At 39.7% G+C, this 27293-nt stretch overlaps 1 protein-coding gene across 5 annotated transcripts; it reads left to right on the top strand.

Moving 5' to 3' along the window:
• Window positions 1-912: 912 nt before the first annotated feature.
• On the top strand, window positions 913-21617 carry plekha1a (pleckstrin homology domain containing, family A (phosphoinositide binding specific) member 1a). Of its 5 annotated transcripts, none has more exons than XR_008803899.1 (13): window positions 914-1057; window positions 6729-6921; window positions 7009-7065; window positions 7152-7197; window positions 9296-9393; window positions 12966-13088; window positions 15113-15256; window positions 15425-15493; window positions 15961-16025; window positions 16637-16700; window positions 16955-17044; window positions 20000-20068; window positions 20264-20398. XR_008803899.1 is itself a non-coding variant. In XM_056235110.1 (13 exons), exons 2-13 carry the CDS (start codon window positions 6781-6783, stop codon window positions 20466-20468), a joined length of 1173 nt encoding a protein of 390 aa, XP_056091085.1. In that variant the 5' UTR covers window positions 914-1057; window positions 6729-6780; the 3' UTR covers window positions 20469-21617. The 5 variants fall into 5 exon arrangements, 4 of the variants coding, with proteins under 4 accessions (XP_056091084.1, XP_056091085.1, XP_056091082.1 ...); XM_056235110.1 differs by lacking the exon at window positions 20000-20068 and adding an exon at window positions 17950-18020 and having other exon boundaries at window positions 20264-21617; XM_056235109.1 differs by lacking the exon at window positions 20000-20068 and having other exon boundaries at window positions 913-1057; window positions 15116-15256; window positions 20264-21617.
• Window positions 21618-27293: the final 5676 nt, after the last annotated feature.

The raw sequence follows: 27293 nt of genomic DNA, 5'->3' as shown, positions 1-27293 counted from the left end.
GTGCAGAACAGTTCTACATTTTTTGTGTTTACATTCAAAATATTCATGTATAGATCTAAGACACAGATGTCAGAGTGCAAGAGTGTCAAAACAGATTACAAATGTTTTGATTAATTACTCATAATACAGTTTTCAGTTGTAAATGAAAAATTACAAATTCAAATAGTACAAAAGAACTTTCTGAATATAGAACTTATGCTTATAGTGTTCATAATCTCTCTCCAGCGAATTATGGTTTACCGGTAGATCTGTGTAATCACTGTTTTTTCCTTAATTTTAAGTAGGCCCTGTTAGCTTGCAAGTACCTGCAAACATGTTTAAAAATGTATCCAAAATAATTTGATACATAACCTTTTTTCAGGTTTGCAGCCTGTTTTGTCCCATGTTCCATGCAGCACTCACATAACTAGATTTAGCTCTATCATTTCAATGCTGAGGACTTTTTTAAGCCAAAATTAAACATCAAAAGAAATAAACTGTTTTTTCCCCCTTCATATTCTTGCTGAGGGAATTAACAAACATTGAGAAGCCATTAAAATAATAAAGTAGCCTAATAGGCCCTATTATAGCTTAAACAAACAAACAAACAAACAAACAAATAAATATTATCAGTCATTTATTTTATTTATTTTTGATTACCATGCAGGGCTAAGTTAAAATGTTAAAATGTCCACGTTTTCTTAAGGTCATTTTGTACTGATGAAATTATTTCAACGTCAGGAACATGACAAAAAAATATAAAGATTACTATTCAAAAAGTTCCTATATGAAAGAATGAAAAAGAGAGAGAGAGAGAGAGAGAGAGAGAGAGAGAGAGAGAGAGAGAGAGAGAGAGAGAGAGAGAGAGAGAGAGAGAGAGAGAGAGAGAGAGAGAGAGAGAGAGAGAGAGAGAGAGAGAGAGAGAGAGAGAGAGAGAGAGAAGACACGTTGGTTTAACCTGACGCAGTGACGTATACAGCCACTTCCGCTCCTGCAGGAAAAACACTCGTGAAGTTTGTGAACGGGGACACGAGCTGGAGATGGGCTGAACCGAATCACTTCAGCGATAATAAACCGAGTGAGTAGTTTGAGAAATCAGCTTTTTAGCACACCTGTCTCTATATGAGTGTGTTTATGGATATGGGTTATGTTAAAATGTAAACACGGATCCTGCTGTAGATTAATGGCAGGATTAAATGGAGACAGGGCGAGGTTGGGCTTTTCCGCGCTGTTGCTAACTGACAAACGTGGATTTTACCCTTGTAATACAATTACAATCTTTATATAAATAAAGATAATATACCAAGAGCATCATATAGAGTTCATAACTGTGTGCACGCTTCCATCGCCACAATAATAATATCAGATCATAGACGCCAATCTCTTCAATCAAGGACACATTTGGTCTCGTAACGTTGTGTGTGTTGATGGGTTGATTGTCAGTTGTAGTTCTGTCTTATCTGTCTGATTATGCCTTTTGTGACTTATCTCATTTAAACTGTATGTTTACATTCATTTTAACATTTTAAAGATGGCAGTTTATGTAAGTATTTGTAAAAATTAAGATCTTTTTGTTATGCTTTTATTGTCTATTATGTAATATATTTGAATAAATTATAGGCTAATGTATGTCAGACATTTCATTGCTGTTTGTGACTACAGTTTCTGTTGAATATTTTACTAAAACCCTTATCTAGTAATCACAAACAACTGGAAATATGGTATATGAGAACTCAACCACTGTGGCAACATCTTTGATGTTGTACCGAGTTATGGTTTTGTGTTATTGTAAGCATTCTGTTTTTGACTTGCCCTTACCGCCGGCCAACCAATGGACACCTTACCTTACCATGTGTTGAAATGTTGCGTAACAGCAGGTCATTGTGTTTGAGGACATCACTTTTTGTTGGTGTGTTTGTAAACAGACATGATGAGTGCATCGGTCAGCAAACATTAAATTGACTTTGGTTTACAGACAGTATGGTGAAGAGTGAAGACATCCAACGTTACTTTCCCTGATCGTGCTGTTTTATAGATAGAGATTATTAAACATGACTTGCAGATGTATTTGTTAGATGCATTAATTTTACATTCATACTGTATCATGTGAGAAGCATTCTTTGATTTCAGTGTATTTTTACCACGTCACTCTAGTCTTCATTTGTTTCCATTCATTAATGTTTGGTTAGTTAACCAGATAAATCAGGGAAAGAAAGAGAGATTTATTTATCTTGTGCATTTCCTTGAGATATGTTTACTGTACAGATGAAATATGCACAGTCTACATGTTTGTATGGTTATGCTTATTATGGTGTATACTATAATTTAAAAATGTATATTCGTAAACTGAAATAAAATTATGATTAGAAGCAACTAGAAAACTAAAATTGAACAAAATACAACTTCTTTCCCAAGAGCTTTTGCTATTTTTAGCAACTGTTTTAGTTCCTGATTCTTAATTGGCTCAGCTTTAACCAAAACTTAAAGTATAAAAACGAAATTCAAATGTATACATACCAAGTAATCTAATCTGTAACTGAAACTAACCAAAATGAAATAAAGTCAGTTTTAAAACAGGATTAAAGGGATAGTTGACACATAAATTAAAATTCAGTCATCAATTACTCACCCTCATGTCATTCCAAACCCATAAGATGTCCCGTTCATCTTCGAAACACAAATGAAGAAATATTTACTGAAATCTTAGAGATTTCTGTCCATCCATCACTTAACGTCCATTCCACCAAAACATTGACACTTCAAAAAGTACAAAGTAATTTGAGCGATTTAATCCAAGTCATCTCTTTATGTACTTTTTGAAGTGCCAAAGTTTTGGTGGAAAGGACTTTAAATTGAGGTACAGAAGTCTTTCAGGTTTCATTAAAATATCTTCATTTGTTGTGTTTCAAATCTGTAAACAAAAGTCTTTAGGTTAACTACATGAGGGTGAGTAATTGATAACAGTTTTCATTTTTGCATGAACTATCTCTTTAAAACAATCCAATTTGAAAATGTAAAACTCTAATAACCTTAGTGTGTATGTGCATGTCTGCATTTGCTGAAACTAGCTCTAGGGCAAGAGTTCAGTACAACCTCTCTGACAACTTTATCTGCTTCACAACAAATGTTAGCTGTGTGTGCTTGTCTTTTTTGCCTGAAGCGCTGCACAAATATACCAACATACAGTTTCTAATAATACGAGACTGAATTGCACGCAAACACACAGTCCGGGTTAAAGTGGTGTTTTGTCTACCTTATGACGTTCGTCTTTGTCAGTGAAACAGCAGATTTGTTTTCTAATCAGAGATTCAAAGAAGGATATGTGCTTGCAAACCAACCTAAACTTAGTGTAGTAAGTTTCGTCCTGTGTGTGTGTGTGTCTGCTTGTGTTAAATTTCATAAACAAATTAAGATCAACATGTAATTCTAACCTTGTTACAGACACGTCTTAAGATCCAGAGATAAGGAGTTCTGTCTCATTGTGCGTGTGTGTGTGTGTGTGTGTGTTAATGCGGTTGGCCTAGTCTAGAACGTGACCAGACCTGTCTTGAAGATTATCTGCCCAATCTAAAATCAGGAGGAAGAGAGCAAAAATGAGGGATCTGAAGCTGTGTTTGCAGACTCTGATAAGCAGCAGATAGAAGCTCAGAATGTGATATCTGTGCTTTTGTTCAAACCTAAATGCTGTATAGGTCATGTTTTGCTTCATGACAGTACAGTCCTGCATACTCTAAGACTTAGAAGAACAGGGCTCCTCTAGAACCCATGAGCATTGCAGAACAGAAGGCTGATTCTGTGCTCTGGAACTCAGGGCGGGGCTGAACAGCGCTTCATGCTAATTGGTCAAGTGACTCATGGTCATTGTTGCCTCTGCTGGCCGATGACACAGCAGGCCTTGTCTTCCTTCACAGCCTTTGTCTGTTTATGATTTACAATCATGCCGTTAATGCCCCTGTCCTCAGAGTAGAAGAGGAGAATTGTGGATTTATTCTTGGTTTTGCCACTCCGGCACATTATGTCCCATATTCACGTGTTGACTCAGAATATTTCTGAATGTTATATAATACTGCTTGCACGCTTAAAACCCCCCCAAAAAAACTATATAGTAGTTATCTACTACCATTCAAAAGTATCTTATGTTCACTAAGGCTGCATTTATTTGATCAAACACAGTAATATTGTGAAATATTATTATTATTAAGAAAAATCTATTTTAATATGTTTTTAAATGTCATTTTTTTTCCAGTCTTCAGTGTCACATAATCCTTCAGAAATTATTCTAATGATGATTTGGTGCTCAAGTAGGGATGCACCGATATGAAAATGTTGGCCGATACCAATAATTATTTATATTTGAAAGCCGGCGATAACTGATATATTGGCCGATAAATCTATATCCAAATTTTTATATAATTTTTGAGAGCCTGATTACAAAAACAAGTCTCACCATTAAAAGCCATGTCCTAAGTACACAGTTATTATGTCTCATTATAATTTTATGTAGCTTATATGACAGACTTGTGTTGCACTTAACTGTATTTTCCTTTTTTGAAGTGATTCCAATCATATTTTAAGCAATTCAAAACCATCATGGCGAACAATGTGCATCTGAAGTGTCTCAGCTGAAGGAAATAATTATTATTTATCGGCTGTAATATATCGACAATTTTCTTATCTGGCCTATAACGGTAACATTAAAAATTAATATATATCGGCCAATACCGATATGGTGGCCGATATATCCTGCATCCCTATGCTCAAGAAACAATTCTTATTATCATCAATGTTGAAAACCGTTGTGCTGCGTAATATTTTTGTGAAAAAACATGATGCATGGTTTCTCAGGATTCTTTGATGAACAGAGTTTATTTGATTGAAATATTTTTTTTTTCTTGTTAGAATATAAAAGTTTTTTTGATCAGTTTAATGCATCCCTGCTGAATAAAATGTCATACTGACCCAGAACGTGTAAAGTGAAGTTGACTAATTAACTGAGGACAGAACTAATTGTTTTAAATATATAATAATTATAATAACAATAACAATTATAATTTTTTTTATTGAATGTACTACTTAGATTTTTTTTCATTACAATTTTCCTTTATTTTTTATTTTTTAGGAGATCATTTACCATAGATAGTTATTTTTTCTTTGTTTGTTCTTCCTCCTAATAAAAAATGGTAACACTTCGATAGTCCACTTTAGACATTCTAATAAATATAGGCTAAGTAACTTTGCAACTACATGCCAGCTACCAGTCATTAGAGTATTAGTAGACTGTCTGCTTAATATCTGCTATCATTTTATTTTGATGCCCCAACAGACATTCTATTGACTATAAGTACCTTTGCCAGTACAGGTCAACTTACTCTACTAACCCTTACCCTAACCTAACAATCTATTAATGTTCTAAGAGTTAGGCTGGCCACACACTTGAAGATTTTGGGACCGACTTGCAACCCCCAACGAACTGGGGGGTGTGGCCCGATTCGAGGCCTCTCGCAACTGACTTTTTGTCCAAAAAAATCCTCAATTGTGTGGTGTCATTATGATTATTTTACTGCTACCGATCACGTCGGAGCCCAAATCTTGACTGTGCTGCCTCTGACGGGATACACGCGATAGCCAATGAGAGCGAGCAAGCTTCACTAGCCACAAAAGTGGAGTATTGAGAAAGATCATCCATATTATTTTTTTCTCCTTTGTTTTCATACCTCTAAAACAAAACTCATGTCAGGAGACCCAGATGACAACGTCAATTGTCCTCCATTTGTTTTTCTTCTCAAGTCCCGTTTGATCTCGCGAGTCTCCGTGAGATCTCATCTCACTCTGTAAATGTTACTAAGTATCGAGAGGTGTGTGGTCTCGCGGTCCGGACGAATCTTCTAGTGTGTGCATTCGGAGGATTATAATGCTAAAAATCAGTTGAAACTGCCCTTTTGTCTGTGGTCTCCTAGTTTTAAAATCGGTTAAGATCGATTTGACAAAATCGATCTTAAAGGTTCTCTAAGCGATCCTGGGTGACGTCACTTCTTGTTGACGTTCGAACTATTGTCAAACAAAACGGAGGCTAGCTAGACCCTCCCTCCTCCTCATCCGCACACTAACCCCCCAAACCACACCCCCAAACCCTTCTTGTCGGTCATTGGCTGGAACAGTTTGTTATGTTTTGGGGAGCGGGTCGCTGCAGTTTGTTTTTGGTGCTGTTTGTGAAGCATGGGCTGTCTACAGAGATCGCGTTTCTTTACAGTGTGTTCAGGGGACAGGCAGCCAGCGGATAGTGAGGAGATGTTTGCTGTATGTGACAAAAAATGTTTTGGCCTAAAAAACACATGACATCGCTTAGAGCACCTTTAACCGATCGTACAAAATCATACAAAATCGTCTAGTGTGTCCCTGGCCTTAGTTGACATATAGTTGCAAATGAATGAGAGTTAGTTGACATGTACCGGTAGTTGGAAAGTAAAAAAAAAAAAGTTTTGTCAGTTACTAATGCAGGGCAGCGCGGTGATTCAGATCCTGTGCAGAAAACTGAGACATCAGAGAAAGAAAAATAGTTTTCAGCTGAAAGAGCACAAGAAAAGAAAAAGTGAGAGGTCATCAAGGATAGGGGGGGGATTTTTACAACCACAAAACAGCATCAGCTCATTTTACTGTTAGTCTGACTAACCCCTCTCTCTCTCTCTCTCTCTCTCTCTTAAATCTTTGTATCCTATCCCATGCTCCTCCCTTTCTATCTCTGTCCATAGAAGTTTCTGATATCAGAGAGAAGGGGAATGAGTAGTGTGAAGAGAGGGGGACATGCCTTACGTGGACCGGCAGAACCGCATATGCGGTTTCCTGGATATCGAAGATGTGGAGAACAGTGGCAAGTTCCTGCGACGGTATTTCATCCTGGACACGCAACAGGGGAGTCTGGTCTGGTACATGGACAACCCACAGGTAGCATCTAACTAAAGTGCAAATGCTTTCTGGGTAATGTAGTTCTGATTAGCTATCTGAGATTGATATTGTTTCTTGGTCTCATAGAACCTGCCTGTAGGTGCCAAACATGTGGGTTCCCTCAGTCTCACCTACATATCCAAGGTAAGCTCCCACCTTTTCACATGTTCTGCTATTTCTGCATCATTGCCTTTTGTGAAGTTACCACAAAGCCACCACTCTTGTTTTAGGTCAGTGATGCCACCAAACAGAGGCCAAAGGCTGAGTACTGCTTTGGTAAGACTTTCACAATACTACACACACTATCAGTTCACAATCATTTTGATACAAAGTTATCAGATTTCTGAATATAGTATAAATTACCGTCTTTTGGAATGTCATGATGAGTCAGATGTAGTTTTGCTCATTTTTCTGTCCTTTTTGTCTCGGTGTAAGCCTGATTATTTTGTTTTATTTATTTTTTGTCTATACATAACTAAATGTTTTGCTTTTTTTGTAATATTTTTATTTGTTTTCAAATTGCTTAGAATTTGTGAAAAGCTTTCTGAGAAGGAAAATAATGAAAATTTTACAGAAAATTGTTTGTTTTATTTATAAAACACTCACTTCATGTTATTTTGTACATATCACGTAGTGTAAACAGTACTTAAAGGGATAGTTCACCCAAAGATTAAATTTCTGTCATTTACTCACTCCCAAGTTGCTCCAAACCTGTATGAATTTCTTTCTTCTGCTGAGCACAAAGATATTTTTAAGAAAAGGAGTAAATTATGACAGAATTTCCATTTGAGTAAAATATCCCTTTAAAGGAATAGCTCAAGCCTCAATTGTTGACTAAAAGTTTTGTGGTTTGAATCCTGGCTGGGTGCTATATAGAAAGCTTATAAGTTTGGTTTTAGGTCATGTTTTTGCTTTAAGCACTGCTTTTGTACTGAATGGATTGTAATAGTATGTTGTACAGTGAAAAGCAAAAAAGTATTTCCTTTACTTCAAGTACATTTTGAGATTATTTAGACTCGTTCTTACAGCTTATACACACACACTTCTGTGTTGCTTTGCATGTACAGTTACTGCACTGCACATGGTAACCTTCTGCACAACATGAGTGGAAACAGGAAACGGTGGTCTGGTCACTTGATAGATGAGTGTTAGTGAGTTGGTGTGCGTGCTTTTTGCAGGATGCTTCTGTAGAAATCTGAACTTCATTTTGAAGTGTTTTTGAAATCTTGTTCATCGTTTTTTTTCCTTCAAAAATAACCTCCAGTGCTTCTTGGCAAACTTTTTTTCGTTGCTTTTCATGCTTTTATCCAGATATAGGTTAAAGAATAGTTCACACATTATTTACTATTTTGGAGTTATTTACTATTTAGGAGTTATTTATTTACCCTCTTGTTAAAACCCATATAACTTTATTTCTTCAGTGGCATGAAAAATGAGAAAACAAAAAGTAAAAACTTGCCACTCTGGTGCTGTCAAGCTCCAAAATGACAAAAATGCCTCATCAGTGAACATAACTTATTTTGGGTCAGGTGAATCAGTTGATCCTGAACACAAAACCAGTCTGATCTGGTTTTCAGGTTCAACTCAGTTATCCATTGGAAACATTTAAAAACTAGAGGTAACGATTATTAGTGAACAATGACACACAAACACACACACACAAAGTAATAATTTTCAAATTGTCATTGACAGGAAAAAATCACATAAACACCCAGAAATATTTTAAATAAAGTTTTAGAAATTTGAACCCCGAGGAGTTCAGTCCGGTTCTTGGAAGGCCACTGTCCTGCAGAGTTTAGCTCCTATCCCAATTAAACACTACTAGGCATACTAGAAACTTCCAGGCATGTGTGTTAGGGCAAGTTTGGGCTAAACTCTGTAGGACAGTGGCCCTCCAGGACCCAGACCTCTTGGACAGCCCTGTTTTAACCATACGAGGATACAATGCAACTTACATGACTGAGAACTATTGGTGGAAGGCAGACCATTTCAGTACAGCTGCACATAATGAACATTGCACAATGGAGTTTATTGTGATGCAGTGATTTCTAGCATTCATCTTTTCATTCCAGAAAACAGCCACTGAATTAACCGACATAGCGGGAAAAATTGAGTCAAGCTCCATTTTGCTGTAGCTTTTTAATCTGAAATTGATTTTGCACTGCCTTATTGACTTCATGAGCTGAGTATGGTAATCCATAAAGTCTACTAGGCTCAAATAAAGGCTATCTGTTTGCATTTGGTATTAATGGGCATTTTTAAAATACACTGACACGTTCCTTCTGATACACTGATAGTTCTCAGAATTACTCAGCAAAATTGCCATTGAATTATGGGAAATGGGGTTAAGCTCGTTCTCTCTGTCTGTGTGCAGTCATCAATGCAGGAATGAGAAAATACTTTCTGCAGGCTAATGATCAGCAGGATCTTGTGGAATGGGTCAACGCGCTCAACAATGCAACCAAAATCACAGTGAGTACACGCATTCAAAATGCAAGTGTGAATGTACAACCCGAATTCCGGAAAAGTTGGGACGTTTTTTAAATTTGAATAAAATGAAAACTGTAAGACTTTTAAATCACATGAGCCAATATTTTATTCACAATAGAACATTGATAACATAACAAATGTTTAAACGAAGAAATTTGACACTTTTATCCTCTAAATGAGCTCATTTCAAATTTGATGCCTGCTACAGGTCTCAAAATAGTTGGGACGGGGGCAACAAATGGTTGAAAAAGCAAGAAATTTAGAAAGGATTCAGGTGGGAGAACATCTAGCAACTAATTAAGTTATCAGGTCTGTAACATGATTAGCTATAAAAGGGATGTCTTAGAGAGGTAGAGTCTCTCAGAAGTAAAGATGGGCAGAGGCTCTCCAATCTGTGAAAGAGTGCGTAAAAAGATTGTGGAACACTTTAAAAACAATGTTCCTCAACGTCAAATTGCAAAGGCTTTGCAAATCTCATCATCTACAGTGCACAACATCATCAAAAGATTCAGAGAAACTGGAGAAATCTCTGTGCGTAAGGGACAAGGACAAAGACCTTTATTGGATGCCCGTGGTCTTCGGGCCCTCAGACGACACTGCATCACTCATCGGCATGATTGTGTGAATGACATTACTAAATGGGCCCAGGAACACTTCCAGAAACCACTGTCGGTAAACACAATCCGCCGTGCCATCTGCAGATGCCAACTAAAGCTCTATCATGCAAAAAGGAAGCCATATGTGAACATGGTCCAGAAGCGCCGCCGTGTCCTGTGGGCCAAGGCTCATTTAAAATGGACTATTTCAAAGTGGAAAAGTATTCTATGGTCCGACGAGTCCAAATTTGACATTCTTGTTGGAAATCACGGACGCCGTGTCCTCCGCGCAAAAGAAGAGGGAGACCTTCCATCGTGTTATCAGCGTTCAGTTCAAAAGCCAGCATCTCTGATGGTATGGGGGTGCATAAGTGCATACGGTATGGGCAGCTTGCATGTTTTGGAAGGCACTATGAATGCTGAAAGCTATATAAAGGTTTTAGAGCAACATATGCTCCCCTCCAGACGACGTCTATTTCAGGGAAGGCCTTGTGTATTTCAGCAGGACAATGCAAAACCACATACTGCAGCTATTACAACTGCCTGGCTACATCGTAGAAAAGTCCGGGTGTTGAATTGGCCTGCCTGCAGTCCAGATCTTTCACCTATAGAGAACATTTGGCGCATCATTAAACGAAAAATGCGTCAAAGACGACCACGAACACTTCAGCAGCTGGAAACCTATATAAGGCAAGAATGGGAACAAATTCCAACACCAAAACTCCAGACACTCATAAACTCGATGCCCAGACGTCTTCAAACTGTTTTGAAAAGAAGAGGAGATGTTACACCATGGTAAACGTGCCCCCGTCCCAACTATTTTGAGACCTGTAGCAGGCATCAAATTTGAAATTAGCTCATTTTTTGGATAAAAGTGTAAAATTTCTCAGTTTAAACATTTGTTATGTTATCTATGTTCTATTGTGAATAAAATATTGGCTCATGTGATTTGAAAGTCTTATAGTTTTCATTTTATTCAAATTTAAAAAACATCCCAACTTTTCCCGAATTCGGGTTGTACTGTATGCACGCATCTATATCCATTGAACCCCCATACAAAATTTGACCATTGTAACTCCCCAAATTTCATGGATCTGGATGTGGGGGGTGGTGGGATGTGTGTGTGTGTGTGTAATTCCCATCTTTCTCAAAGGTGATTCTCATTAGTGCGACACAATAGTATATTATAACCAGTCACAGCTTGTTTTAGGTGAAACAAAATAAATGTATAATTATAATATTATATATATATATATATATATATATATATATATATATATATATATACACAGGTGAAACTCGAAAAATTAGAATGTCGTGCAAAAGTTCATTTATTTCAGTAATTCAACTTAAAACTAATATATTATATAGACTCATTACATGCAAAGTGAGATATTTCAAGCCTTTATTTGTTATAACTGTGATGATTATGGCTTAAAGCTATAAAAATCTTTTCACAATATTCTAATTCTGACTTTGTGGTTTTCATAAGCTGTGAGCCATAATCATCAAAATTATAACAAATAAAGGCTTGAAATATCTCACTTTGCATGTAATGAGTCTATATAATATATTAGTTTCACCTTTTAAGTTGAATTACTGAAATAAATGAACTTTTGCACGATATTCTAATTTTTCGAGTTTCACCTGTATATATATTAATCCAAATATTATTAATCATCATGATTACAGTATCAAAAGGAATAATCAAATTAGGATTTTTGATATAATTTTGCTGCTCTAATTCTAATGAATTTAACATATTTTTACGGTATTGCAGTATAAATGTACTGTAATATAATAGTTTAATTATATCAGAATAAATAAACAGTACAAAAAATTATGTTTGAATACTAATTAATACTACAGTTTAAGTACAATATTAGGCTTTATTTTTCTTTATGCAAAATGTAATTTTCTCCTGTTGATTTTGGCGTGAAAAAGTTTAAGGTTCGTAAGATTTTTTTAAAAATGTTTTTGAAAGAAGTTTCTCATGCTCACCAAGACATCCTTTTTTTTAGGATCCTGGATTGTTTGCATTAGTTATCTAGCTATTAAACAAGCTCACATGCTAATCTGATATCCCAGACTACTGCATACAGGAACAGTTAAAGAAACAATGAAAGCATTCAATGAGTTCATTTAGTCAGTGTCAGTGGTTCTGTCAACACTGCAGATTTGTTCACTGAAAGATAAATTATTGTTAGTGTTCTCTGCGAGTTTAACTGTTTAAAGTAACCCAAATTACAAGTACAAGCAGTTTACAAGCAAATTACCATAAGCAAATACACTCGCACAAAAAAAAAAAGCAAGTTTTCTTATTGGAGTGGCAGTCTTCGTCCCCTCTCTGAGTACATGTGCAGGCAAACACATACAAACATACGCACGGGAAGTGGGAAGTTGAAAGTTTCTCAAAAAAAAAACCTGTCCTGTTTAAGCCGTGTGTTCCTCTTCCTGATGGCTTTTTCCTTGAGCGAGTCACTTGGCTGACTAATGGGAAGTTGTATTGTTTGAACGACCTTCACCTCTGAGTCATCGGCGATTCAGAATGCCCTCACACACATCACATGCACAAGTACAAACACACACACACACACACGTACCCTACAATGTCTCTGTCTCTCTTCTACTCTTTTTCACTCTCCCTGTATCACTAATATATCACACTTCCACATGCAATGGCAGGAAGTGCTCTGTCTGTAGGCCAGACACTCTTGGAGCGTGGGCTGATGGATTGAAGGGCTACACAATAAGCCGTTGTTGAGTTATCCTGTGAGTCTCACAATCGATGGTTAATTCATCTGTGCCTCGTTCACTTTTTTTCCCTCCGTCTTTTCATTACGTTGCATTTTCAATCTTTTGCTGCTGCACCAATTTTGTCTCTGAAAACCTCCTCTCAGTCTTTCCTGGTCATTACTTTCTCTCTCTTTTTTTTGTCTCTCCCTTTCTCTCTCACAGGTTCCTAAGTCCTCTGATACCGTTCACTCTGAGAGTCAGAGGTTGGCTTCAAATGGCAACAAGAAACAGGTCCCATACAAGACCGAGATCATTGCAGGAGTGGCTGTCGTCACACAGACACAGGTATTAAGTGCTACAAATGTTTTCTTCACGCTGCGCATCAACAGAAAACCACACACTAAAAGATTTTAGATGCAAGAAACCATATCATTACTGATAAAATCGAATAATGAATATTGTAAATCCAGAGCTAGTATCCACACAGCTGACACGTTTAAAGGTCCCCTGACATGGGATTATTTTATTATTTTATAATGTTTCCTGGGTTGCCCTTATAATGTTAGTATGTTTTTTTAGATCAAAAATAGTCATAATTTAGAAATAAAAGGCATTTTTCCTAGCCTGATTTTAGCCTCTGATTTGAACGCTCTGTTTGAAGGGGCGTGTCTGCTGTGGGATTCAGTGTAACCGGCCACTGCTGTGATTGGCTGACATGCTTGCATATGAAATAGCTATGCATTACATGCGAAACTTTCTCGAATACTTCTACTACAGCTATTACACGTTTTTACTATTACAGCTATCGAGATTAACGAATCGTGAGAAGTTTTTAAAGTATTTAGATCTATTCCCATCACATAAAATGTTGCCGTGATGAGCATTGAGCAAGCAGATGACAGTCTGTTGATCGCGAGATAAAGATCTTATCATTGCAACGCAGTTTCTGCACTCTCTCTAATGCTTTCACCAATGCAAACGCGATGATGTACAGTAAGAGCTTCGTTGTGCAGTGTAACGTGCGTCATTGATTTCATAACGAGTTGTCCAGATAAACTCGCGCTGTGTGGAAAAATTGTTCTTTGATCGCTTTCTGTATAATTTGTTCAGAATTTAAATAAGATTATTTTCATCCTACTAAAAGAAATGTGAAGTTGATATTTTAGTTACTGGCTTGACTTACTGATGCATAAACAGTATTGGATGATTTTGAGAGAAAGATTACCTGTCTGAACTTGAACAATTAGGCTACACATCAGAAATTGTTGCTTGGTAGCTCGATCGATTTATTTTCAGACGTTCATCGTGTTGAGGAAACAGTCGTCGGTGAAATGTTTGGACCATACTAAACTTTGGGAAGTTGTGTCGGCGCATTTCCAGAGAAAATAAAATTAACCCATTGTTTCTTCAGAGGCTCGGATGAAGGAACTAAAAAAATACTTTTGTGTTCATTTGTACATCCGAACACTGATCAACTGCCATGCTTCGCTCGTTTGCAAGCCATGATATCTCTCGAGGAAAAACTCAAATCTCAAAGCTATTTCTCTAGGAAAAACTAAAATCGCGCCGGCGCGTTCGTAGCTACTTCCTGTTCCTAGCTCGTTTTCTCATGGGCGGGTCAAATTCTCCGGGCGGGCAAAGCAGAGAAGGGGGAGGTAACCTTTCCTCGTTATGACGTCATAACGAGGAGATTAAAGATCAGCGCGTTTGAGCTGCAGAGAAGAGAAAAATAGCCAAAGCTCGGTTTACACCGATTGAAAATTCTAGACACGAAGGGACCAAATACAGGCTAGAGGAACTAATATTGATGTTAAAAAACCTCAGAAAGTGAAATTTGAGCCACATTTCATGTCAGGGGACCTTTAACTGTTATAGCTTATCCACATTGTGTGCATAAATTAGACTCGGAACACAGTCAAAACGTGCCATCGGAAAATCACTAATTAGATGTTTGTTTTGGTCACTGATTTCGGGCTGAAATTCGGTACCCGAAATTTCAGTGCATCCCTTAAATATGGAAAAACGGTGTCATATAATTTTAATACAGCTTCTACAACTGATATGCTAATAGTTAATGTTTTATTAAAAAAAAAATATATATATATATATATATATATATATATATTAATAAAATGTATTAATTGTTAATGTAATAACAATGATGATCATAATATATCTATATAATATAATTATATTAATAAAGGTTAATGCATATTAACAAATTAAATGAAAACAATGACATGTAGTCTCTCAGTATTTCTCAATTAAGCTAGCTGTTGTATTAAGAACAGAGAAATTAAACATTGTCTAGTTTTTAATTTGCAGACCTCTTATATTTCTGCATGTTCATGTATGTCTGATTCATTTAGCAGGATGGAGAGCTGGCACACAGTGTTGGAGGAGAGAAGGTGGCCTTGAGGAAGGCTCAGAACAATCCGCCATATTTGCACACTAGAGCAGGGCTGGATCAGACCGTTATTAAAGCAGGATACTGCGTCAAACAAGGGGCGCTGGTGAGTCTGAGTGGCTGTTTTTAGCGTGGGTCTTTTGTAACCCTGTTGTGCGTTCGAAAATGCCCCAAAAAAATATTATATTTAAAATCTAAATTCTAAAAATGTATGAAGCTTTGTGTGACTACTGGAGAGAATTAATTACATGTTACCGTTTTCATCTTATATCAGATGAAGAACTGGAAACGGAGATATTTTGTTCTGGAGCAGAACTCGATGAGTTACTTCAAGTCTGATCTGGTATGTTGTATGTTAATTTGCCACTTATGCAGTAGTGATTTGTATTGAATGCACACCATTATCCCTGGTCAGTGGAGAATTCTGAAACAAAGATTCAGGTGCCCAATAAATCATGTTAAAAATGTAGGTTGAATGATTGCATTCACTGAATTTTCTAGATTGTACAAGCAGATTTATTTATTGGAGGAAAATACCAGCGGTCTGTCTCAACATGAACGGCTCTATACCTGTGAAATTCCAGGCTCCTGCCAGTTGTGTGATTCTGCTGCATATGTACATGTGTGTCTGCTTGTTAGAGAGTGAAACATTATGTAAATCACTGCTCTTGCAGTGAGAAAAAAAGCATTTAAGATTCCTGTCCAGTCCAGGCCTGAATAAGATCCAAAGTGGACCGCACTCCATCCCAAAAGATCTGGCTCTGTGAGACTACCAACTAATCTCTCTCTCTCCTTTCACTTCTCTTTCAGGAGAAGGAGCCTTTGAAGATTATTCTTCTGAAGGAGGTCCATAAGGTGCAGGAGTGCAAACACGGGTACAGCAAACAGAATGTCTACCAATCATATGCTTTGAATTCTTGACTGAAAATTCCTATAAATACGAATCATTCTGTACTTTTTTTTTTCAATAAGAAATTATTACATTGTGCGTTCAAAAGTTTGGGGTTAGTACGTTTTTAAAAGAAATTTCTTATGCTCACCAAGGCTGGTTTATTTGTTCAAAAATTGTTTTTAAAAAAATATATTTTCAAATGTAATTTATTCATGTGATTGCAAAGCTGAATTTTCAGCATCATTACTCCAGTCTTCAGTGTCACATGACCCTTCGCTGCTCAAAAAAAAACATTTCTTGGTAGCATCAATGTTGAAAACTTTTGTTACTTAATTTTTTTTGATGGAAACTGTGATGCATTTTTCTCAGGATTCTGTAATTAATGAAAAATTTAAAGGAACAGCATTTATAGCCAGCAGCCATAATACTCTGTAGCCCAAGACTGGTTGCCCACTGAAACTAAGCAGGGTTGAGCCTGGTTAGTACCTGGATGGGAGACCTCCTGGTAAAACTAGGTTGCTGCTGGAAGAGGTGTTAGTGAGGCCAGCAGGGGATGCTCACCCTGTGGTCTGTGTGTGTGTTCCTTTCTTTCAGTGAAATAATGATGCGAGACAACCTCTTTGAAGTCGTCACAACCTCCAGAACATTCTATATCCAGGTGAGAGGTCCTGTCATGCATCAACATGCGCTTCTAATGTGGCCCCGCTCCACAGTCCAAAAATCGAACTATTGAAAATAGTGGTTGAAAATATTAGTGTATTATATGTGAGTTCTTAGGCTACACTGCATCTCAGAACCATATAGACGTCAGTAAGCTCAGTTCGTGTGCATTCATTACCTTTATAGCATTATCTCTTTGTTTCTCTTAGAATATGTAAAAACTTTCCATTTCTTTCAACCATTCTGTTCCAGGCTGATAGTCCAGAGGAGATGCACAGTTGGATCAAGGCTATTTCAGGAGCAATTGTGGCTCAGAGGGGCCCAGGCCGGTCCGCAGCTTCTGTATGTACACGCACACACACACATGCATTCAAAAGCAGGTAGTCACTCCGCCTCTGAGCAAAACAGTGGAGCATGAATTCTCAGCCTCAGGAGTTTATCTGCTCACATATATCCAATCATGTGCCTTTCTTTCTCTCTCACTCACACGTACACAAACAAACAAAAAGAGGAGTGAACAATAATATGACTGCAGTGGTTTGGGTTTAAGATTGGTAATAGTTCAGAAGTGTTAGCACTCTAGAATCAAGAGTGCACTCATTTAAATGTGGGCAGCAGTCTGTTTGTTTCATACGCTTTCTCCCACTCTCAATGAACCTAGTGACCCCAAAAAGTATTTGGACACTTTAGTTGCACTTAATGCATGGATGTCATTGCATTTGGCGACAAATTTCAAGTTAAGTAGCATTTATTTAAGATGGAAGAAGTCTAGATGTAGGGGAAAACAGATTATTGAAGAAGAAGAAAATAAGCAGGGGCTTAGTTCTATTCATTGGTTCTTGATTAGATGTGAATGATCTGAATTCGAGTTTGCAGTCGATTGTAAGATAGAAGCGGGTTTAAGTGGACTGAATGATCGAAGAAGTCTGTACACATTAACATTTCACTGAAAGATGGAGTTATGACAGTTTGATTAACATATACATGAATTAATGATTTACAATAAGATCAATTATATGGATTTTTCATGCCGACTTTAAAATAATAAAACAATATATTGTACGACAATGTATGTTAGTGGATTATTTTTATAATTTTTTTACTGAAGCTGTTTGGTTTGATATTTTGTTATATATATATATGTAAATGAAATGACATTCATATATTAAGTGTCCAAATACTTTTCGAGGCTCCTGTATCACTCTCTCCCTTTCTTCCTCTAATGTAGCTTTGCACTGTTGTTTCAGATGCGTCAGGCCAGAAGGCATTCAAGCCCCTGTATTCAGAGATATACACCACGTGTCACTCAAGGCAGCACGTATGTGATCTCCGCCCCCTTTGACCCGCCCATTGTTTCCTCTTCCTCGCTTCGCAAACGAGTCGCTAACGCAAATACGCACACAAACGTACTTACCTAGCTTGATCTTTTCCATTTCGCTTTTCCAGAATAACTTCACACACAAATGCACACCTAACAGTTCAATTCAAATGCAGAAAATAAACGGATTCAACAGTTCATGAACGAGATGCATTCAGTTTTCCGCTGACCTGATGTCTTCCTGCTAATTCTCTCATCTGTTTCTTCTCAACACTGTGGATCCCTCATTTAAACTAACGGTTAATATCGATGCACTTCTCCATTTCTAATGCTTCTGCCTCTCTGCCAGCCCACTGCAGTCTTCTGCTACACACCCAAAAACGCATGTTTCACATGTTTCGATTGCTCATCTGTGTTTAATTATTCTTTATTGTTGTGTGTAGTATGGTTCATAAAGTTTTTTGACAAAGTCTTTTTGTTTTACCATCCTAAATGACGCAAACTAGTAATTGCTGATTTAAAATAAACACAAAACATTGCCCATAGTCAGCCCATTTTGCTTGTCTTTAAAAAGGATATTTCTTGATATAGAAGTTTAGAATAGAACTTTATCTTACCCTTTGGAGATTGATTGTATATATATATAAAAAAAAAGATTTTGATTATGTAATAAAGCAATGTTATTTTTCCAGCATGTTAATTGCTTTGTTGTTTACACATTTTCAAACCGCGTGCGTGCATAGTTGTCTTTGCGTGGACCAGTTTGAGTTTTGGACCATTGGAGTGAGGACCTTTTGGCCGGTTCTCACTTTCTGACACCCCTTTAACAGACTGTTAGAGGGTTAAGACTTGGTAGCCATACAGACATGTTTGTATCAGTTATTATGATGAGGTTACACATGCTTTACTGTTTGAGAGTTGCATTTTTGTGCCTGTGTTTGAAACGTTATCCACATTTCCCAGTACTGACTTGCAGTAAGGTTTTTGTTTTGTGAGGTGAACCCTCGAGTCTCCGACATCAGGTCCTCAATCACTGCTGTTATTAGATTAGACTTGTCTGTGCTTTCTCGCATGATTGTTAGGTAAAATGTTATGGACATTCTGGAGCAGTGATTAAGATGCTTTTTTTTCTTTCTCGATTTTATTGCAGTTCTCAAACTAACGATAATATATTTTTATATTTGTGTAAATTTGTAACTAAACACAGAATGCAGTTCTAACGGTCACAATATTTGTCGTCTTTCCCTTACATTCATTCTCTCTCCACTCTTTTCTTTCATTATATTGGTGTTTGCCTCTGTCTCCCATCTTCTACCTAGGGCTGGGCGATGTAGCTTAATAATAATAATGCTTCAGTGTTTTTCAGGCTTTAACTTGATTTACCGGTAATAATATGCATCTTTATTTTTGTATTTCCTCTTAAATAGTTTAAGGGTCATTTTATTTTTTTAAATGATTGTTTATTTAAAATCAGAGCAATGATATTCCCATCATGGCAAAGCTGAATTGTCAATCTTACAGCTTACTAAAAATCTTCCTGACACCAAACCTTACTTTTGACCAGAAGTACAAGTTTACTACAACATTATATGTAAAATACCATATTCTTGAATTTATTTTATGATAAATCTTTGATTCGTGTTTTTTGAATTTATTCATTCATGAACTGGTTGAACTGATTCATGGAAATTAATAAGACAAGCAATTCAAATGTTTTTGTTACTGAAGATTGAATTTAAATATGCTATTAATGCATCTTTAATCATGTTCACATACTCAAGAATTGTGACACAATGGCATGTCAAAATTTGTCTAGATCATACTGTCTTTCAGAAACTTATCAGACAAATGTAAAGTATTTCCTCAGGGTTTCTTTTTTTTATTGTCAGCTAAATATGAAATGAATATTTGATGTATCGTCCAGGCCTGCTTCTACCTCTCTCTCCTTCTCACGTCCTCTCTCATGTTGTGTTTTCCAGTGAGGTGAATAGCTGGGCTCTCTGAGTACTAACACTTCTGATCTGGTGCTCTGCTGGCTCTGGTTTCTGGTACTTCTCATCTTCTACTGCTAAGCTCATCCAAAAAACCTGTTTCTCGGATGTTCTAACTCACAGCTGAGACTGCTCTCAATCTTTACCGCACTGCATCAGTCTTAACGCTTTTCTGAAAAAAAAGAAAACGCTTTTTTCAGACCAGAACTTTAAGCATCTTTAAACTTTCTCTCCCTCTTTTTTCCCATTTAGGAGCACATTGTTGGCAGTTCCTGTTTCTACCGCCAGCTCACGAGTCACGCCATCCCCTGGACGCCCAGCCCTGCCGTGTCAGCCTACCCAGAATGCCGTGGTCCCACGAGGTCTGGCTTGGGACAGCGAGCACTTCATGAGCCTGCTGCCCCTGCCCCGCCCACATGCCCGCCTGTCACTGCAAGAGACCCGCCTCTCCAAGTGACTCACGAATCGCCTTGGCGGCGACGCAGCAGCTTTGGAATGTGCGACGCTCCTTTGCCCCAACTTGATCTGGATAGTGCAGATCTTCCTGTTAGTGAAGTCTGACTGTTTTACATTAAACTTTTACCTCTGACCCAGAAATGTTAAGATGGGTATGCAGAGTTTATGGGATGGAAGGATCTTTGGAGGAAAGATAACCTGGGCGTTTGGATCCAAACTGATTCGACCCGACCTGTCAAATACATTTTGAACTTTAAAAGAGCTTCAGTCATGTTCATCTAGATCAGAAACTCTACTATGATTCCAAAGAATCTCCTAACTTCCTAACCTTTAAGCTTTTACCGTAAAGTGCAGAAAGAAACTCATGGAATATGGATTCAATGTTGCTTAACTCAAGTGGTTTCTGGGACTGTGTTGGAGGATGCAAAGTTTCGCACTAACTCACGGACTGGAGTTGGAAAGGCTGTTCGAGTGCTTGTGACAAGAAGTGATTCCTTTGTTTAATATCCAAAGATCCCCCTACACTGATCATTATAGAACATATTTCATTTGTGTTTCTTTCTGTACAGTTTCCTATTTTTAAAAGTTTTCTACGTGCTGTTAATGTGACTAATTGATCCTGTGGACTAAGCTTGGGGTTATTTTGACTGACAGTTCATTTTCATCTTTTATCCGCATGTATACATATGGGTGAATTATTGTTGCTGTAATATTGTTTTTTGTCTATTGTTCCACTAAATGACTGATCAAATCAACAGCTCAACTCAAAGGTTTGGATACAGTAAAACTGAGCAGACTGTTGCTGTATAATCAGCCTACATCCCTGTAATATTCTGGCATTCTGGGTATTACTGTATATGTCTGACCAGATAAGTGAGAGTTTGTTGTTGAATTGTTCCTTTTTTCTTTTTTTTTAGCTGTTGGGATTTGTAAATGACTACTATGACATGCTTTTCAGTGTGTTTGTTTTTACACGGATTCATTTTTGCTCTCTAAAAAAGTGCCTGCATCTTTTTCTTTTAAAGGTCCGGCAGTTTTAACCCTCAGTTGTTTTGGTTTTTTTTGGTGTCATTTTGTGCTGTAACCATTTTAATCTCGTTTGTTTATATTATTTATTATAAGAAAAAGCAATAAACCAAGTCTGAATTTATGCTGTTGATTAAATATCACATTTTGGCTTTCCCATACAAGCTAGAAAATTATTTAGTATATATGAAATGTTTTGGTATTGTTTTGTTGCTGGACCGTCAGTTACCGTCAGAAAGCAGAGGCTTTATCGCCCTCTGTTGGACATTTAAAGTTACTGTCGAACTGCTAAATAGTTGTTTTGCTCATTGCGACTGAAAACACCTGCTAAATATAAATATCTTAACACATGACTCGCAAATTGTAATACTACTCAAACACATTAGATAATTCACCCAATATATAAAAACAGTTAGTCTTGGCTCTATAATATGTCCAGTTGTCAAAATACATCCATGGTTTTGCATGTTCTGTGTGTTTTGTCTCGTGTAAATTTTCACTGACCTCACTGAGACTGTCATATTAAGGATGTGATGTCACCAACTATTAGATCATGACATCAGCTGAGATAATGCTGGCGAACATTGTCACAATTTCACAAGGCCTTTAGGAAAGGGAGTTTTTAAAGTAGAGCAGAGTCCAAATAACGGTTACAAAGACTGTTCACCCAAAAAAATGAATTCTTTCATTATTTACTCCAATAATTAGTTCCAAACAGACTCCTGTAATCTTCTCTGAAACTTTCTACAGTGAACTATCCCTTTAAGTCATAATCATTGGCCTGAATTTGTAGTGTAAATGTAAATTGACAAATGAGAAGGTGTATTGAGTTATGGAAAGTTTTTTATGACATCATGCTTTATGCTCTTTAATTCTTTGTATTATTTTTGCAGGAACAAAACTGTCAGAAAAAAACAGAAACCAAGCTACAGTTATTGAAAGTGAAATTTCAGAACAAATTTACAGATTTGATGCTGTTTGTTGTTACTGGCAGGTTGTTTAAATTCATTTGCATGAGGTATAGCTTTTTGGGACATCTCGAAAATATCAAAAGCTCTTTTGGTAGTTCCAGTGTTGTTATTATCTAAAACTATTATATTTTGAAATAATTTAGTTAAAAAATGAAATATAAATATTAGATAAACTTACAATAAATCTTACAATTAGAACAATTGCCTGAAGTTTAAGTTGAAAATTACTAAAACTGAAATGAAGCTAATTAGAAGTATAAAAACATCTATGACAAAAGCACCAAATGTGGAAAATTCAAAATATTAAGAGTATAAAAATAATAGAAGAATAGGGTAGTTTAAGCACTTTATGTTGTAATTATTTTAGAGGCTCATGCATAACTTGCTATAAAACGTACTCGGTTCTCTCTAGAGAGGGAACGAGTACTGCGTAATAGCTTTACGCTAGGGGAAAAACTCTTTTCCGCGAGATATTGAAGCCAAAAATTATCCTTTAATTTTTTATTAATGCAAAACGCTTTGCAGCAGCAAGCAAACATAGGCGAAACAGCTCGCGCGCCTATTGGTTGCTCTGCAGCAAATGCAGCAGCCTATCGAGAGAGACTCTGCGTGACGTAATGACCAATGGGGGCAATTCGCGCCCATATCGTCACGTCCCGCCAGAAGGGGCGTGGTCTCGCCCTATAAATATGCTCGTTAGGCTGATACAAGCTGGTTTTTATCGCTGAAGCGAACCAGAGCGTATTCCACGCACGGCAAGATACGCAGTACTCGTTCCCTCTCTAGAGAGACCCGAGGTTACGTTAGTAACCGAGTACGTTCTCTTACGAGAGTATCTCTCGTACTGCGTAATAGCTTTACGCTAGGGGAACACAATGCAACACGCCGTGCGTAAAGGGATCCAACACCAAAGTCCCAGGGGCCGAAGCCCAGGGCTCATGTAGTGCATAATCACCATAAACTCACATAGAGTAAAGGAAGAGAGGCTGGAAGCGTCATTCCCTATAAAAAAGCACCCAGCGGGGCTATTATATGACCATCAAACGCGCAGCCAGGGTGAAAGCATTCAGCCTGATCTGGGCGGCCATACGTGAGTCAACACTCATGGGGCTGCAGTAAACTCAGCATCTGGGCCGCAGAGCGGGGCAGATAGCACTGAATTTAGACCGCCAAAAGCTTAGCTTGTAAGGCGGGTACCTCCAGGTTATAGTATTTTATAAATGTAGACGGCGAGGCCCAGCCCGCGGCCGTACAGATATCTTGCAGGGAAACCCCGCTAGACCATGCCCACGAAGAGGCCACGCCTCTCGTGGAATGCGCCCTGACACCCAAGGGGCACTGTAAGCCCTTCGCAGAGTAAGCGAGCGCGATGGCATCCACTATCCATCTGGATAGGCTCTGTTTTGAGGCGGCGAGTCCCTTGGAACGCCCGCCGAACAAAACAAAAAGCCGCTCCGTCTGTCTGAAAACAGACGAGCGTGCCACATAAGCTCTCAATGCCCTGACGGGGCAGAGGAGACTTGCATCCTCCTCCTCACTGAGAACCGGAAGGGCAGACAGGGAAATGACCTGGGCCCTGAACGGCGTGTTGAGGGATTTCGGGACATACCCGTGTTTCGGTTTGAGAATGACCTTTGAGTCATTAGGCCCAAACTCCATACACGACGCGCTTACTGAAAGCGCCTGTAGGTCCCCTATGCGCTTCACTGAAGCGAGAGCCATGAGAAACACTGTCTTGAACGACAGGTGTTTCATGTCCACCAGCTGGATTGGCTCGAACGGGGCGCCTTTCATGGCCTCCAAGACCGTGGAAAGGTCCCACGTCGGGACTGAAGGGGGCCTTGGAGGGTTCAGCCTCCGAGCTCCCCTAAGGAAACGCACGACTAAGTCGTTTTTCCCAAGCGACTGGCCAGACACCGGTTTTGCAAACGTTGCTATGGCCGCCACATATACTTTGAGCGTGGATGGGGTCCTGCCCTTATCCAGTAGCTCTTGAAGGAAGGAAAGCACTTCCGCAACCCCGCACTCCACAGGTGAAAGGCTCTGGGCCTGACACCATGTAGAGAAAACAGACCATTTCGAGGAGTAGAGCCGCCTGGTAGACGGAGCTCTAGCCTGCGCGATCGTGTTTAACACTCCCTCTGGGAGGCTAGCGGGTACCCGTTGATGGCCCATGCGTGCAGGGACCATAACTCCGGGCGAGGGTGCCAGATCGAGCCCTCCGCCTGAGAGAGGAGGTCTCTCCTCAATGGTACAGGCCATGGGGCAGTGCTGGTCAGCTGCATCAGGGCAGGGAACCACGTCTGGTTCGTCCAGAGCGGGGCTACAAGCAGCACTGGGCATCCGTTTTCCCTGATTCGTTCCAACACCTGAGGCAGGAGCGAGACAGGAGGAAAAGCATACAGGGGGCAGCGGGGCCAAACATGAGCCAGCGCGTCCTTGCTTTTCTAGAAAAACTCCGGGCAATGAGCGTTTTCTTGGGACGCGAATAGGTCCACCTGAGCTCTGCCGAACGTTTTCCACAGCAGCTGGACCGTCTGCGGGTGCAGCGACCATTCCCCTGCTGGAACGTTGTTCCTGGACAGTCTGTCTGGTCCCACGTTCAGGTGACCAGGCACGTGCGCCGCTCTCAGTGAGAGCAGGTTGTGCTGAGCCCAAACCAGGAGGCGTTCCGTCAACCTGTAAAGGTTTCGTGACCTGACGCCGCCCTGGCGATTTATGTATGCCACCACCGACATGTTGTCCGACCGGACCAAGACGTGGTGGCCTGTTATCTGGGGACAAAAACGCCGTAGCGCTTTGTCGACTGCTATCATCTCCAAGCAGTTTATGTGAAGGAGCTTTTCCCGTTCTGACCACAGGCCAGCTAGCGGTCTGCCCTCGAGCAGCGCTCCCCACCCCGAGGTGGAGGCGTCCGTAGACACCACCTTCACGCTCGAAGCGGTCCCCAGACTTACACCTGACTGATACCAGTCGGTTTCTCTCCAAGGTTTCAGAGCTGAAACGCACTGAAGGTCGACTCTGAGGCGAAACAGACCCGCTGTCCATGCCCTGGGTGGAACCCGCGTCTTCAGCCACATCTGCAGTGGGCGCATGCGGAGCAGGCCCAACTGGAGTACAGAGGCTGCTGAGGCCATCAGCCCCAGCATTTTCTGAAACCTTTTGAGCGGGACTATCGCGCCGTGGCGGAAGGATTTCACGCCGCGCTGAATATTTAGCACGCGCTCTGGTGACAGGCGTGCTGTCATGGACAGCGAGTCCAACACGGTTCCCAGAAAGGAAATTTTCTGACTGGGAGACAGTGAGCTCTTCGCCCAATTGACTGTGAGGCCCAGCTTCTCGAGGTGTTCGAGCAATGCGGCCCTGTGTTCTATGAGCTCCGATCGTGATCGAGCTAGAATCAGCCAATCGTCCAAGTAGTTCAGAACTCGCATGCCCTGAAGTCTCAGGGGCGCGAGCGCCGCGTCCATGCACTTCGTAAATGTACGAGGCGCTAGGGACAGGCCGAACGGCAGGACTGTGTATTGATATGCCTGGCCCTCGAAGGCGAATCTCAAAAATCGCCTGTGATGGGACGCTATTTGTATTTGGAAATAGGCGTCTTTCAGATCTATCGACATAAACCAGTCCCCGAAGCGCACCTGCGCGAGGATTTTCCTGGTCGTAAGCATTCTGAACTGGCGCTTCACAAGCACTCTGTTCAGCTGCCGCAGATCTAAAATGGGTCTGAGACCCCCATCCTTTTTCGGTACCAGAAAATATCTGCTGTATAGGCCCCCTTCGCTCTGAGATAAAGGTTCTATAGCCCCTTTGCTCAGTAGTTTCGCTATTTCGGCACGAAGTAGATGAGATACTTCGTTTTTCACCGTAGTTTCGACGCGCGCCGTATAACGGCGCGGGCGTCGAGCGAATTGTAGCGAATAGCCTCTCTTTATAGTGTTCAGCACCCATTCTGAAACCCCGGGAAGCTTTGACCACGCATCTGCGTGAATAGCTAGAGGCAGAATGAAATCCGGGCTCTGGCCGCGACAAAACGGCAGCTCGAGAGCCTGGGCATACTGGGAACACAACACCGTGTTTACAGCGTTCGAGGCGGGGGGCGCGCTGATCACAGCGGGCGACCTGGCCGCGCTCAGCTTTTTTATGGCAGATTGTGCAGAAAAAGCGAGCGGGGGAGATCCCGTGGGAATCGGCGTGTCTGTGAGAAAATGTGGGCGCGGGGCTGCGGGCACATTTAATACACTGAAAACACTGTCGTTCATGGCCGACTGAATGTGTGTTGGTTTCGTTTTTACAGAAACCATGGGACACGCAGCATGTAGTGTGAGCGGGCATGGTGACATGGGCGCGTTTACTACATTGTTTGCACAATCGACCTGAGTCGAGTTTATTTGTGCTAGCCCTGCACCGTGGCGGGCTGTGTCTGGGTGTGGGAATGGGCACTGGGTGGGCATTCTTACAACACTCATAACACCATCGGCCGTGGCCGGATTGTTTGTGCGAGCCCTGCATTTTTGCGGGCTGTGTTTGTGTGTAGAAATGAGCCCTGGGTTGTAGGCATTTTCAATACACTCATAACACCATCGGCTGTGGCCGGAATATCAGAAAATACACCATTTATGTGATTTATCTGGGTCGCCGTGGGAACAGCATTAGTGTGCAGGCAAGCGGGCATGGTACTGGCTTGCTTACTGCAAAATACACTGGAACAGTCACATTTTCTGGAACTGAACGAGCAAAAATTTCAGTGGAAGTCTGGCCACGGCGAGACTGAAACACCGTCAATTTCCTAGGAGGCTAGGAAGACTTGTGTTGGTTTCGTTTTACAG

This window comes from Rhinichthys klamathensis, unplaced genomic scaffold, assembly GCF_029890125.1.
Source record: "Rhinichthys klamathensis goyatoka isolate OS25496 unplaced genomic scaffold, OSU_Roscu_1.1 h1tg000412l_1, whole genome shotgun sequence".
Lineage (NCBI taxonomy): Eukaryota > Metazoa > Chordata > Actinopteri > Cypriniformes > Leuciscidae > Rhinichthys > Rhinichthys klamathensis.
This window is presented reverse-complemented; position numbering and strand designations above follow the sequence as displayed.

Coding starts and splice junctions, on each gene's coding strand:
- plekha1a (XM_056235107.1), top strand. CDS start 6,781: ATGCCTTACGTGGACCGGCAGAACCGCATATGCGGTTTCCTGGATATC. Junction 7,066..7,151: donor GTCTCACCTACATATCCAAG/GTAAGCTCCCAC, acceptor CTCTTGTTTTAG/GTCAGTGATGCCACCAAACA. Junction 16,026..16,636: donor GTGCAGGAGTGCAAACACGG/GTACAGCAAACA, acceptor CCTTTCTTTCAG/TGAAATAATGATGCGAGACA.